Source organism: Hippocampus guttulatus, chromosome 13 (genome assembly GCF_054856545.1).
Source record: "Hippocampus guttulatus isolate MCC_2025c chromosome 13, RoL_Hgut_1.0, whole genome shotgun sequence".
Taxonomy (NCBI): Eukaryota; Metazoa; Chordata; class Actinopteri; order Syngnathiformes; family Syngnathidae; genus Hippocampus; species Hippocampus guttulatus.
In genome coordinates, this window is record NC_141273.1 from 15,399,814 (window position 1) to 15,414,954 (window position 15,141).

At 45.7% G+C, this 15,141-nt stretch overlaps 1 protein-coding gene across 1 annotated transcript; it reads left to right on the top strand.

The window, feature by feature from the left end:
- The first annotated feature begins 1,570 nt into the window (after nt 1–1,570).
- On the top strand, nt 1,571–14,703 carry trim9 (tripartite motif containing 9). Its single transcript, XM_086128067.1, has 11 exons — nt 1,571–2,680; nt 5,705–5,800; nt 6,453–6,575; nt 9,650–9,760; nt 9,824–9,977; nt 10,527–10,672; nt 10,920–11,058; nt 11,828–11,857; nt 12,098–12,401; nt 12,900–13,062; nt 13,479–14,703. The coding sequence occupies exons 1-11, from the start codon at nt 1,838–1,840 to the stop codon at nt 13,554–13,556; spliced, it is 2,187 nt and encodes a 728-aa protein (XP_085984193.1). The 5' UTR covers nt 1,571–1,837; the 3' UTR covers nt 13,557–14,703.
- The last annotated feature ends 438 nt before the right edge of the window (nt 14,704–15,141 follow it).

The window sequence follows — 15,141 nt, forward strand, 5'->3', positions numbered from 1 at the left end:
CATGCCGACTGGGGTGTCATCACCTCCCTCGCTGAGACTCACTCAGTTCCTCGTAAAACTCTTTTTCCTTGTTTGACGCAGTTTCCCGGCCTGCCACCTGCTTCCCCACTGACTCACTTCCGGGCCGATGCCACGATTCATCACTTTCCTTGTTGAGCGCTTGCACCGATGTTTCCTCACTCGCTCGGCCCACGCACTTTTCATCACTTTCCGAGATGAGCACTAGCTTTCTCCTTTCCTCGCTCGGTTTTTCACTTCCCATGGCGGACCACATTTATTCACTCGTTGGCTCACGGCCTGCGTCGACCGCTCACTTTCTCGTTTTCTCACAACACTGGCTGACCCCGGTTTTTTGGTCTCCTCACTTGCCTGCCCTACAACGGGTTTGATCACTCGCCTAGTCGATCCCTCACTTCCGCGTTTCCTCACTTGCCGGGCCTGCACCTCATTTCCTCACTATTGGCCGGGTGGATACCATCAAGCGGTGTTCCAAGTAGAGCAGTGCCGACAGGGGTTACAAAAGATGTCATCCGAGGGTTTATTTATAGCTCGGATGCTATGTAGCTGCTTTCCCCCACCACTAATTAGGGTACAAGTGCTCTTATTCTGTGCATTCACTGATGAACTATGTTGAGTATGGCTTTGAGGGGGGGGGGGGGGGGGGAAAGGAACGAAAACGGGGTTGAAGTCTTTCGGAAAGCAACACACGGCACTGTTTTAACTCCGATTACTCGGAGAACAATGTCATCATGCAGCAGGCGTCAGCGAAAGCAATGTTCCAAAAATCAGTGGCGGTCCTTCTTAAGCAACATTTGGTGCGAATCAACATAAAGCTCCGGGGAAATATTGTTTCACGGATCAAAGTGCCATTTGTTGTTTGCGCAGAGACGCGCAGAAGTTCGACTCTCAAAGTTTCTTTGAAAGCAATGTTCACGATACTTGCATTTGTTTACGGATTACCACGTAATTAAAAAAAAAAATCTACCGTTAAATTGATCAAGCACTTAAAATGGCAAATCTTTTCCTGTTTGCCAGTAGAAATGTTCATTTTAGTGATAAAAGAAAAAATAAAATAGAAATGTGTTTTTTTATTATAAGCAAATTATTTAAAGGTATTGAACATACATTTCTGGATCCAAAACAGCACTTTCAAACAATGAGTAAATAAAAAACAACAGAATTATGCATGTAAATAGTTTTTATTGTATTCATATAGGTTTAAATGTACTAATTAAAAGCAAATTGTGCTTTGTTGAAATGTTTTCTCTAATGTAAATAAAACAAAGACAACGTTTAATACATATGTGGACCAAAAAGAACACTTTAAATGAATATATAAAGAAATAAAAGAGGAAACAATATAATTTTAAAATTGAAATGAATACTTGTTGATGATGTATTTTTATTCGGATGTAAAATTAGATCAATAAAATGATCATCGTTTCAAGTGTAATTTGTATCCAATTAACGATTTAGCATCTTGATGTACGAGAGTATATTTGTGACATTTTGTGTTAAAGTTTAAAATATTTTCATATACTGTATGTTTTTATCAATAAAGGGGCCATTTCCTATACAGGACTGTACTGCACTTCCAACGAGTTGCAGAGAGACTTTGCAGCCCTCCAATGATTTGTGCCGAATCCATCAGCGGTCCAATAGGAAGCCGAGCCCACCTGGTGCCGCTCGCCTATTGGCGCACAGGCTTCGGTTCCCACCCCCACTCGGATCCTTGCCCGCCGCCGCCGCCTGGCGGACATTCTCACTTGACTCGCGGACTGACGAGCGGTCGCCAGTTGTCTCTGCCGTGTCGGTCGCGTTCCCCGCCGGCGTAGCCATGGACGAGATGGAGGAAGAGCTCAAGTGCCCCGTGTGCGGCTCCTTCTTCCGCGAGCCCATCATCCTGCCCTGCTCGCACAACATTTGCCTGGCGTGCGCCCGGAACATCCTGGTCCAGACGCCCGAAGCCGAGTCCCCGCAGAGCAGCCGAGCCTCCGGCTCCGACTACGACTACCTGGACCTGGACAAGATGAGCTTGTACAGCGAGGCGGACAGCGGCTACGGCTCGTACGGGGGCTTCGTCAGCCTGCCCACCACCCCGTGCCAAAAGTCTCCCAACGGGGTGCGGGTGTTCCCCCCGGGGCCGGCGCCTTCGCCGCACCCGCAGCAGCCCCCCGCGCAGCAACAAGCCGGCTGCCTGCTGGCGCCCATCCCCCGCAACGCGTGCATCACGTGTCCGCAGTGCCACCGCAGCCTGCTGCTGGACGAGCGGGGTCTGCGCGGCTTCCCCCGCAACCGGGTGCTGGAGGGGGTCGTGGAGCGCTACCGCCAGGGCCGGGCGGCCGCGCTCAAGTGTCAGCTGTGCGAGAGGAGCCCCCGCGAGGCCGCCGTCATGTGCGAGCAGTGCGACGTGCTGTACTGCGAGCCGTGCCGGATGCGCTGCCACCCGCCCCGCGGCCCGCTTGCCAAGCACCGGCTGCTGCCGCCCGCCCAGGGCCGGGTCGGGCCCGGGCGACGCGCGGCGCCCCGCAAGACCTCTACGTGCACGGAGCACGAGCTGGAGAACCTAAGCATGTACTGCGTGCAGTGCAAGACGCCCGTGTGCTACCAGTGCCTGGAGGAGGGCAAGCACGGCACGCACGAGGTCAAGGCGCTGGGAGCCATGTGGAAGCTGCACAAGGTGGGGACCGTGCGCCGCGACTGCACGCCCTCGCTGACAAACATGACACACACGCACACACTCACCCGCACACACACGCGCACACGCACACACAGTCCAAGTCAAAATGCAACAAATACATATACATGCGGGAAAACAACAAAACAGGAACATACACTAATACAATTAAGAACAACATATAGTCAGTAGGGTGTCACGGTGTTTGACTGTTTAACACCTCCGCCTCACAGTGCAGAGGTGCAGGGTTCGATTCCGGCTCTGGCCTTCCTGTGTGGAGTTTGCACGTTCTCCCCGTGCCTGACCCGTGCGTTTTCTCCAGGTACTCCGATTTCCTCCCACGTACCGAAAACATGCACGGCAGGTTAATGGAACACTCAAAATTGTCCCGAGATGTGATTGTGAGCGTCAATGGTTGTTTGTCTATATGTGGCCTGCGATTGGCTGGCATATTGGATGAAAATACTCAAAATGCAGCAAAAAAAGAGCTAAAAATCCACAAATACTCAGCGAAAAGTGTACCCCACTGGTCGTCATGGTCACGAAAACCATACTTGGGATTCACCCCACAAATGAGCAGTGACTTGTTTGCGTGAAGCAGGACCTCCCCCACTGACGCCACCCACCCTCAAAACACGCTGATGATGAATTTCGTTACCATGACAACCAGTCAGGCTGTCGTTCAAATGTTTGGAACCTCTCACGCATCATGCAAGTTATCAGCCAAATATTTGAAACGCGACGGAATTTTGCATCCGGCTGTCGCCGCTGTCAGTGAAGGTGCACCTCATGTCGTGACCCCGGGATACTGCACGCACACTCGCGCATATTTGGAGTGGAGCGTGCCAGATGCTATTTTTGGCCTTGTGGTGGGCAGGGAGGCAGCTTGTGTTCTCCAAACAGCACACGGCACTCCGCATGCACACCAAAAAAAAATGCAAATTGGACACCATCGTCAACAAAAGGCTTGGATCCATCCATCCATTTTCCGAACCGCTTGATCCTCACTAGGGTCGCGGGGGGTGCTGGAGCCTATCCCAGCCATCTCCGGGCAGTAGGCGGGGGACACCCTGAATCAGTTGCCAGCCAATCGCAGGGCACACAGGGACGAACAACCATCCACGCCCACACTCACACCTAGGGACAATTTAGAGCGTCCAATCAGCCTGACATGCATGTTTTTTTGGAATGTGGGAGGAAACCGGAGCACCCGGAGAAAACCCACGCAGGCCCGGGGAGAACATGCAAACTCCACACAGGGAGGCCGGAGCTGGAATCGAACCCGGTACCTCTGCACTGTGAAGCCGACGTGCTAACCACTGGACTACCGGGCCGCCCTAGGCTTGGATGAAAAATACAAAATCAATCGACAATCAGCAACTCACCACGCTCCCCCCAAAAGACAACAGCAAAAAACTTAAACAGAACTATTTGACAAAATATACCAAACATATTCCACAAAAATCCAAAACACTACACCAAAAAAACCCAGATATTGGATTTAAAAAAACATTCAATAAAAAAATAACACAGATATGTCAACATTTTAAACAGAAAAAGATCATGATTATGATGATGATTTTGAAAGGGATCTCACAGCTTGTGCATTCTTGATGATGCAAGTGATGAATTATGAATGTCTCATCTTGTTCAACAGCCTGCTTGAATGTTTTCCTAAAAGGTCGCCATGCGCTGCCAAGTTGAATGGTGAAAAGTGGACCGTGTCAACTAAAAATATATTAATCACGTGTGTGTGTGTGTGTGTGTGTGTGTGTGTGCGCGCGTGCGCGCGTGCCAGTGTGTGTGCGCACATGTGGATGTAATGACTTTGCATTGAAAGTAGGCGACATCGTTCTTTGCTAAGCTAACTCTATTTTCCATCATTAGCGCAGATGCAGCTGTGATTGTTAGCATACCTTGCTAACAGGATGCTAACCAACTAAATGCTGACAAGGACTCAAGTCCATTCAAATGAGTTGTGGTCCTCCACGAAACACAAAGAGACTTCCAAATGTGACATTTAACACGCGAGGTGGCCGTATAACTTGCTTTTTCCACGTCTGGTCTTTGTTCAGCTGTGTATTCAGCTGTCTCATGGTCCCAAACGTGGGGGTTAAAGGTTAACCTCAATCCCCTCGCAGGCACGTCAAAACGTCAAACTTTTTTTTTTTTTCGGAACTATATCAGCCACTGTTTGTCCGCATTCCAACAATATGAGAAAACCACAATAGAATGTGGCTGCTGGCTGAAGTGTGAATGGTTCTCGCTAGAGTCACGTGACCCCCGCTGCACATCCCTGACCCCCAACAATGTCCAAAGGTGTCCAAACAGGAAGTTTTGTGGGGGATTTCCTGTCACATGATCTGTTCATCTCCTTTGCCTTATCAGCAGCAATGTTGAGTTACATCTTGCTTCATTTTAAGAAGAAGAATTATGATTCTTTTTAGGATTTCAGTGGAAAGGAATCGTGGTTTATTTGTCAAAGTTTATTTTAAAAATAGTTTTATTTACTTAAGAGACAGCATAGTTCGTAGAAAGTAGCATTTGTTTGGAGATTTTTTAAAAATTATTATTATTTCAGTAAAAAAGCCACCTGGTACATTCAATGCCATTATTTGTTATTTTGTTGTAAAGTGGCCTGGTTTACTCAGACTTTATTTCTTGTGATTATTTTCATTTTTATTTTATTTATTTTTTTATCTTGGAGGTTGTCTAGTTTTGTTAGTTTTTTTTAGCTGAAAGGCAGGCTGGTTTAATCAAATTACATTTTTCAAATTTTCACTTTTTTTGTTCTTTTCGTTGAAAGGAAATCGGATTAATTTAATCACATTTTAATTAATTTTGTTTTTTCAAATCTTAGTTGAAAGACAACCTGGCAAATTTAATATCATTGTTATTTATTAATTTATTTAAATACAAATTTCTTACACCGCACACACACACACACACACAACATATTTGTACTGAAGTTTGTCTTTAGGTGCTAATTAGCAGCTAATTCGCGACTGCTTCCCACTAATGTTCCAGGGTCAACTGTCTCAGGCTCTAAACGGACTGTCGGACCGAGCCAGCGAGGCCAAAGAGTTCCTTGTGCAGCTCAGGAACACCGTGCAGCACATCCAGGTACACACAAAATGTCACACCGCAGTGACGGACAGACGGGTGTTTTGATAATCCCTCTGCACGTTTGCCTGATGCATAACAACACGCGGCTCTTCCAAAATATATATTTTTAAATATTACTTGATTGGAAAATGTGATAAAGCACAAAAAAGTTGCTGGAATTGTTTGTACCAGTATATTGTCATAGGATGTTGTCGTTTGTCTTTGATTTTGTCAAAGGAACATTTGAATAAACGCGTGACGTGTTGACACACAGCGAAAATGTTTCCGCGTTTACAGGAATGTTTCGCCTGCTAACGAGCATTATATCAACCTGTTAAACTATCACTCAATAAAGTCAATCTAAGGCAGTGTATCACTGCCTTTGTCTTTAATTTGGTGTTGACCTCTGACGCCGTTAGAGCATGGAGTTTCCAAATTTCAACGCTGAGAGAGAAATCCTTCCAGGTTAGCTTAGTGCTAGCTAGCTAGTTCGGTAGACACGACATGGATAGGGACATAACATTTTATTTTATCAATGTCTCAAACTAACCGAACAAGTGTGGCACCATCTATTGTTTGATAGTGAAATATGCCAACACATAATGCCAATTTAGTTATGAAGTGTTTCTTTTCATGCCACTAACGCACTGTTTGCGTTGGTCCCCCGCAGGAGAACAGTGTGGAATTTGAAGCGTGTCTGGTGGCACAGTGCGACGCCCTCATCGACGCGCTCAACCGCCGCAAGGCTCAGCTACTCGCTTGCGTCAATAAGGAGCACGAACACAAGCTCAAGGTAACGCGTGCACTCAGAACTTTTTTTAAAAATTGCCGTTTCAGAAGGTTCCACTGATGAGTGGAAACGAAAACCTGCATGATTGTAGCATGTAGCTTGTGATGACCATGAACCCACAAACATTTTGTCTTCGCGTCGCTCGTAACCTGACGAGCGAGAAGTGGGACGTGTTTGGAGTGAGGCGCGAAGGGAGGCGTGAGTTAGTGTTTTCAATTTCACGCTTGGACGCTGGTGAGAATCAATGTTTGGCACGTTTAGGTGTTGTGAGCCAGCGCAATAAAATCAACGCTACACAAAAGCCTCTTCCGCGACCACAAACTTAGATACCAGTCACACTGTGTGCGCGTGTATATGCGTGTGTGTGTGCGTGTGTGTGTGTGGATGCGCATTTCCCTCTGCGTTTTGTGTGTGTGTGTGCGCCTGCGCGTCTGTTTGGGAGTGGGTTGGCCCATCTGCCAGTGTCCAGATTAGCCACATTGCTGAGGAATTCCGCTAAACCTCGGACACGGCATGAAACCCAACATAAGGCCCTCTTTCCTCTCTTTCCAAAGCATGTTTCGTTTAAATTTGAACCTACACTTATTGGAACACGTGTATATATGCTAACACCACAACCTGGGCAAAGGTTTTCCCTTTTAGTTGAAAAGAACTTACTTTAACCTTCAGGATACCTCGCCGCTACAATTCGTCTTCCCACACATCCAAACTATCATTTTTAAATTCGCATCTCAATTGGAGTCATCATCCTTTCGCACACAACCCTAATATGTACAGTATATATATATAATTATTTTTTTCAATATCTCTACATGAATTAGACAGTCTCTTTTTTACACATTGTTGTCTGTGTGAAAGAGGCAACAGAAGGCACACTTTGCTTTCCTTCAAAGCCGCATATTTACCAGCACACTCAGTGGCCTGGAATGAACTGACTGCACCGTCTCCTCCTAGGCTCCCGGATGATTAAGGACACCGTGAGAATGGGATCATTTTCCCCGATGAAGAGAGAAACTAAATAATTGAGCGTGTTATTGATGTTATCATTCAGCCGGAAGAGAGCACTTAGTCTTCACGAGACACGAGCGACTCCGATTTTTACCGCAACAACAAGCTGCCGTCCCTCTGCGGCCGTGTCGCAGTTGTCACGGTGATTCAACGCCTCGTCCCTCTGCTTGGCCTGACGTAGCTCCGCGGAGTGCTTTTCACACAGCAAGAGACAAAGGAGGAATGTTGTCAAGCGAACCAGCGGCAAATTCCCATTTGATTGCTGTTTGCATGGTCACTCGTTGCTAGGCAGGATTTGTGGGACAGTCAAGATGGGAATGAGTCCATCAAAGGATTCTGACGTCTGTTTTGCTTGTTCCTTTGGCTTTTATTTGGATTCCTATATTGGGGCCGCAGCCTCATGTTTGCCTTGTTTCGGCTTTTGGTAGCGTCTAATGCTAGTTCGTCATGCTCTAAATACAATTGATAGGTACCCTTTTATGGTTTTTTTCCTGATAATCTTTTATACTCTAATTGCCCCACGGGGATAAATAAAGTTTTCTGAATCGGAATGTTTTATCGGGTTTGGAAGATGATTTGATTTGGAAATAATTAAGATGCCCCTGTGCTGAGGGTCTATTTCAGAAATAACAGTTTTTTTTCTGGTTTCTCATTCATATACAATATATACTACATATGTACATAAGTTTTGCTCCAATTGGGTCTCCTTGATTTGATATTACTTCCAAATATGTGGCCGTCTAGAGGTTAGCGTCTCTCTTCATCAACGACAGCGCACCCTATGGCGGCCCCGACAGGGCGATGGCCTGGTCCCCCTGGAGGAAAATGGTGTCACCTCCATGGTGGCCTCGCGTGACCTCGTCGCTGAACGGCAAGCTCGAGAGATAGACGATAGATAGAGATACCTCGATAGACAGCTAGCTAGCTACATAAATTGATAGATAGATAGACATATTCATTCCCTAAATTGAGCGGCTGTGTAGCAAAAACAAAGTAGGCACGGAGGGCACTTTTGAAATGAGCACTTGAGGAGTAAATGAGGTAATGCATCTATGATGTGATGCGGCAGAGCATGCCCTTCTTTTCCTGCCCCCCATATTCTGCCTAGCAACAGGTCATGAATAAATTAATGACCGCAGGAATGTCTAACGTTACGTGTCGCACTGTACTGCTTGTGGTTGTCATCCTCCATGTTTTCTCTGGAGGATTTTCCCTGCTCCGCCATAGCCGCGACCAGGTTACTGTTACCTAGCAACCCCTCTGTGTGTGTGTGTTTTACTTGAGTCTCTTTTCCAAGAAGCGGTGGACGGCATCAATGTTGATGTGCTCAGAAATGGTAGTGTGGCAAAAAAAAAGAATAAATGCTAACATGAACGGATGTTGCTAGTAGCCACATCTTCTCTGATGTAACTAGACAACTGTTCACTCATCCTGTCGTGTGAAAATGTCGCACATCCTTCGTCGAGGACAGGACCAGTCATGGTTCATCACGTTGACAGCAGTCCTGTGAAGCTTTTCAACAGCTACGTCGACCTATTCATGCTCGCCATACAGATTCGCTCCTTAACCATGTTATTTTATCTCAAACCATTTGTGTCTCAAATCATCTTTTCCCATTGAAATTAATGGCAATGCCATTAATCTGTTCCAGCCTCACTACCGAAAAGAAAAAAAATTGTGATATTCAACAAGGAACAGTAGCACATTGAGTAATAACCAGGCCCTGACCAACATGTTTTTTTTTTTGAGGCCGATGCCAATTCTGATATTTGGCAGAATTTTTTTTTACATAACTGATTACTCTTACCAATCTTCTTATTTGGCTCCTTAAGATTGACAACAACAAAGATATGCAATAGTGTATACAAAAAGCTTCAACTGATTAGTTCAGCTCTAGAGTTTGGCCATAAATGTACAGAAGCCAAATAATGGCAAAACAGAATGTTTGCACAATGACGTTTGCCATTTAATTATGACATTTCTTTCCATCATCGATTATTTTCTTTGCCAAGAAGTCTTTGGGAATTTGTCCATTGTTTTGACCGAGTACTACTTCTCCGCTTTTCCAGGTGGTGCGTGATCAGATCTCGCACTGCACGGTGAAGCTGCGCCAGACGACGGGCCTGATGGAGTACTGCCTGGAGGTGATCAAAGAAAACGACCCCAGCGGCTTCCTCCAGGTGAGACCGGCTTTATCCTTCTCGTCGGCGATCGCTCCCTGACCGAGTCCTTTTGTCTGACAGATCTCGGACGCGTTGATCCGGAGGGTCCTGATGACGGAGAGCCAGTGGGGCAAAGGGACGCTGACACCCAGGATGACCAGCGATTTCGACCTGACGCTGGACAGCGCGCCGCTGCTGCAGACCATCCATCAGCTGGACTTTGTGCAGATGAAAGGTAGGCCCTCCGCTGCACTTGATGCCTTATTTATTAATGTATTTATTTTTGGGGTCATCTCCCAACGGTAGCGATAACATTTCACATGCTTATCGGTACTACTGCAATTAATATATTCGTGTGCGTGGTTTTTTTGGGGTTTTTTTTTTGTCAAATTGTTTTCGATTTTCAAAGATGTTTTTATCTGATATTTTCATTTTTTAAAATAATGTCAACCCCCACCAGACACACATGGTCTCGATGCTTTACCATTTGTCAAGGGCAATGTATTTTTCTGTCTTTAATGATGAAATGTTTACGGTTCAGCGTTTTTTTTGTTTCCAGAACAAAAATTCACGTTTCGTATTCCTGCTAAAATTTGGCATCATTATTGCTACCGCAATTAGTGTTATGTTTTCTTATTAATGTTGGTGTATTATTTTGATTTATTTATTGACTTCACATGAAAGTTTTGCAGATTTCTCTTTTTCACAAATACTTTTGCCGCACCTAATAATGTGAGCATCCGTTGCTCCCGCGTATCGACCTGCGTGGCCTCGTCCTCCCCAGTGCCGGCGGCTCCCATGCTCCAGCTGGAAGAATGCTGCACGGAGAACAACAGTGCCACGTTGTCATGGAAACAACCGCCGCTCTCCACCATCGCCGTGGACGGGTACATTCTAGAGTTGGACGACGGTGACGGCGGCCACTTCAGGGTACGTTGGCTCACTTCATAAGAAAGCAAATAAACACCGTCAAGCCTTTCGCTAGCCAAAAACGTGGCACCTACGGAGGGTCTTAATCACACTCATCGTGTGCCGCACATATCTGTAGCATGCACTGACTCACCGATGCCCGTCTTTATTAATACCCCCGACGTGGGCCGACCCGCCCACGTGCCGTTGTTCCGACCCGTCAGAGCTGTCGCCAAAAACAGCGCTCTTCTGTGTGCGCTCCCCGCAGGAAGTGTACGTGGGGACGGAGACCATTTGCACGGTGGACGGCCTGCATTACAACAGCACGTACAAATCCAGGGTCAAGGCCTTCAACGCCAGCGGGGTGGGACAGTACAGCAAGACGCTGGTCATGCACACGTCTCATGGTACACCAAACAAAAATAAATGTTTTCTTTTTTTGTTAACACTGAGAAAATTGATTGGTTTTGTACAAATGAACGTAATGAAATCGTGTTTGAATGTCATAAAATATTTGCGGGGTTGTTAACAATATGACAAATTATTAGGACAGGCAATTACCGATACCAGGTATTGGTATCAGCACTTAAGGCAAAAAAAAATTTAAAAAGGAGACTTTAACATGCAATAAGTCTTTTTTGCCAGTAGTTGGCACCACACTGTGGCTGTTTGACACATCTTGAGTCACAATATCTTGTCACTGTGGTAAATGAAATTTCACATATCAAAAGCAAGTGGTATCTGTACTTGGTAACGGTGAGTTCTCAAGAGAATACCCGTAACTGGTATCAGTCTGAAAAAGAAGTGATGTTGAAACTCCTACAAAATAGATTTTATTCAACCAATATTTTCATTCCATTTTTCTATTTATTTTATACTTATCCAGGTCCTCGAATCTGTGACAAATTCTTATCATTTGTCTCGGTCACATGAAAGTCATAAAAAGGTGTTTTTCTATCCTATGACATTTTTATAAAATTGGCTTCCAATGTGACAATGACCACAGTGACGATAATAGTTCTCATCGTAATGATCGTACTGTGCTGGGCTTCACGAGCTTGCTTTCATCAGCTTGAGGAAAAGAAAAACATGAAGTGTTCATGCTTTCTTTTGGTTTTGGATTGGCTAAAGCTGCTTCCTCTCCCACTTTTCGCTATCACCTCTCTCCTCTTACAGCTGGTCTCCCCCCGGGTGATATGCAGTCAGGTAAGCTCGCTCTCGTGCCCTCTCGCTTTCTCTCATTGCTAACTTCAATGACTTGCTGCACATTTTCAGAACACGCACACACACACATGCATTGTGACAAAGTTAAATACAACTGAACTGTGCTTAAACAGTGATTGTTTTGCCTACCACAAGAGGGAGCCGCGTGCCATGAGTGATTCTAATCCCACACTTTAAGAATCCTTCCGCCGATCTAATTCTCTGTATGGTGTTTTGGCGCAGTGGCCTGGTTCACTTTTGATGCGGCGTCGGCACACCCGGACATCATCTTGTCCAACGACAACCTGACGGTGACGTGCAACAGCTACGACGACCGCGTGGCCCTGGGGGGCGCGGCCTTCTCGCGCGGCGTCCATTACTGGGAGATGACGCTGGACCGTTACGACAACCACCCGGACCCCGCCTTCGGGGTCGCGCGCGCCGACGTCCTGAAAGATGTCATGCTGGGCAAAGACGACAAGGCCTGGGCCATGTATGTGGACAACAACCGCTCCTGGTTCATGCACAACAACTCACACACCAACAGGTAATCGAAACGTTTGTCTGTTAATTTTGTGCGAATCAAGGGGGAAAAAAGGATCTGAAAGACATGTTTTTGTGATTAAAAATAAATTAGCTCAAGATAATTCATTTCAGAACTTTTTGCATCATTTATGTGGCCTCTGGCCTGGAGAACTCAACTGATTTAAAAAAAAAATTTCAAGAAGGGAAGTAAAAATAATCAATGGGAATATAGCGGTTGCACAAGTGTACACCCCCTCTTATTACTGGGACCCAAATAAAGTTCAGTTGTTCAAGTAGATGTTTCCTGCATTTTTTTTGGGGGGGGGGCTGACTTGCACAATCTTGTACATCAAAAGGTCCTCGGTACTTGAGAAAAAAGATTTGTATCGTTTGCATGAAAGTCACCACAATTTTTTTATTCTGCCTAGCAACCAGCGACCAAGTATTCTACCGCAATTGGGGGCTGTAAGGAATTGTAAAGTGGAATTGACGTAGGATTTTGTTGTTGATGTGAGTTTAGGACGGACGGCGGCATCGGCAAAGGCTCCACCATCGGCGTGCTGCTGGACTTCACGCGCAGGATCCTCATTTTCCTCATCAATGACGAGCAGCAGGGGCCCGTGGCCTTCGAGGGCCTGGAAGGCGCCTTCTACCCCGCCATCAGCCTCAACCGGAATGTACAGGTACGACTCATCACTCGCGCCGTCCTTCGTCTTTGCTACTCAGAAATGAAATTATTCAAATAAATCTAGTGTTATATTATTCACTAATTATGTGCACACATAAAAATGCATTAAAACACTACACACATATAATTTAATAATCTTCATATCCCTGCAAACACAGACGGTCTTTTTTGATCAAAGCTTCCCACTTTAAATATTTACCATATTATTTATCAGTGATTCAGCGTACTTTAGGATTTTTCGTACTGCTCCTTTCAAAGTCTTTCCTTCGGGCTGTCTCTTCAAAGGATTAAAAAAAAGACTCCCCAAAAACTCGGAGCTGTGTTTGAAGTTCTTCTTGTGTCATTGAAGTAGAGCAACAGCGCCCTCCGCAGGCTTGGGTTATCATCACTCGACGTCTTTTTTTTCTACAGGTGACGCTGCACACCGGCTTGCCCATCCCGGATTTCTACACGCCGGGGGAGGTTGACACCGCCGCCCACATGTGCTAAAAACGTCAACCCCCAAAAAACTACAGCCCCACTCCTCCAGGCCCTGCATTCATTTTAAAAGCACAGCGAGAAAGAGTGGGTTCTGTCTGACTCTCAAAAAAAGAAGCTTTTGTTTGTGCGCTTCTCGTGGCTTTTTGTGTTTGAAAAGGAAAGAAAATGCATTTTTGTATTCTCTATTGCAAAAAAGAGTGTAGGCATTATCATGTTTTATATTGAACATTTCGCTATATTGATCAGAGTCTTTTGATTTGCTTGATAATGTAGTATGTGTGGAGTTTAAAAGGGGGCAATATCGGATTTTTTTTTTCTTCCCGGGAAGCACTAACCGAACTAAACATCTCAAGGAATCTACATGAGCTCACCAGGTCACAATATTAGGTATGCCTGCCTCTTTCATGCAGCAACGGAGCCTTAACGTAAAAGTCACGGCATCTCGCAACCACCAGCCGGCACCTGGTGGATGGGAAGGGACAATTGCTTTCGACGCAACAGGGTGGGAGAAGTGAGTCTCGGGTGTCACACAAAAACAATGATGATATTCTGTAACTTCACACCCCTGTCCCAGCATTTCTTTGCCTGTGCCTTTTACACAGAAATTAATGAAGGGGATGGTCTCCTTTATACTTCATTCCGGTGCCACACCAGAGCAGCACAAGAGGGTGGGGATGGAGGAGGGGGGACCAGAAAAAAATGTTGGCTTTTACTGGCAGTATGAAAGGGGCTTTCAACACAAATCTTATACTGGCTGTCATTCACGGGTGTACCTAATGTTGTGTCCGGTTAGAGTAATCCGCGCTAGCAACATCCATGCATAAGGTGCTCTATCTTGCTATATAGTGTTTTTCAATAACTAGCCAGCCACACACTGCAGGGAAGGACAGAGTCCACTGGACCACCCTGTTACGTCACACATACACACATGTGTGTGTGTGTGTGTGTGCGCGCGCGTGTGTGTACAGTATTTAGAACAGAATGTTAACATCAGGTGTTGACCGCTTGTTGCCATGACAACAGCATCTCTCATCTCAGACCGCCACAATGACTTTAAGTGCGTTTTTAATGAAACATTTGAAGACTAATAGATGTGTGAAAGTGTGAGTGAGCAAGTCCAATAGACTAGCACATAGGTGTCAAACTCAGGTCCTGGAGGGCCGCTGCCCTGCCTGTTTTCCAAGTCTCCCTGTTGCAACACACCTAATTCAAATGAACAGGTTCAGTGTCAGGCTTCTGCAGAGCTTGCTGATGATCTGATCATTTGAATCAGGTGTGTTGCAACAGGGAGACTTGGAAAAAATGCAGGACAGCGGCCCTCCAGGACCTGAGTTTGACACCTATGGACTAGCAGATGCTTAATTTGCCTATCGCAGCTTTTTATGGGTAAATATTGCGCAGTCGCTGGGCGACACTAGCTCATATACAGTATATACATACAGTCTATTTAAATGTACATAATCATGTAATCATGTGAAGTTATTTCTGGTCTATTTTAATGCCATGAGATGGTTCATATCTGCTATAATACTAGATGACTGCCACATTATTATTATGACTATTTGAGCCTATGAGCCTGTGTTTTCCTGTAAAT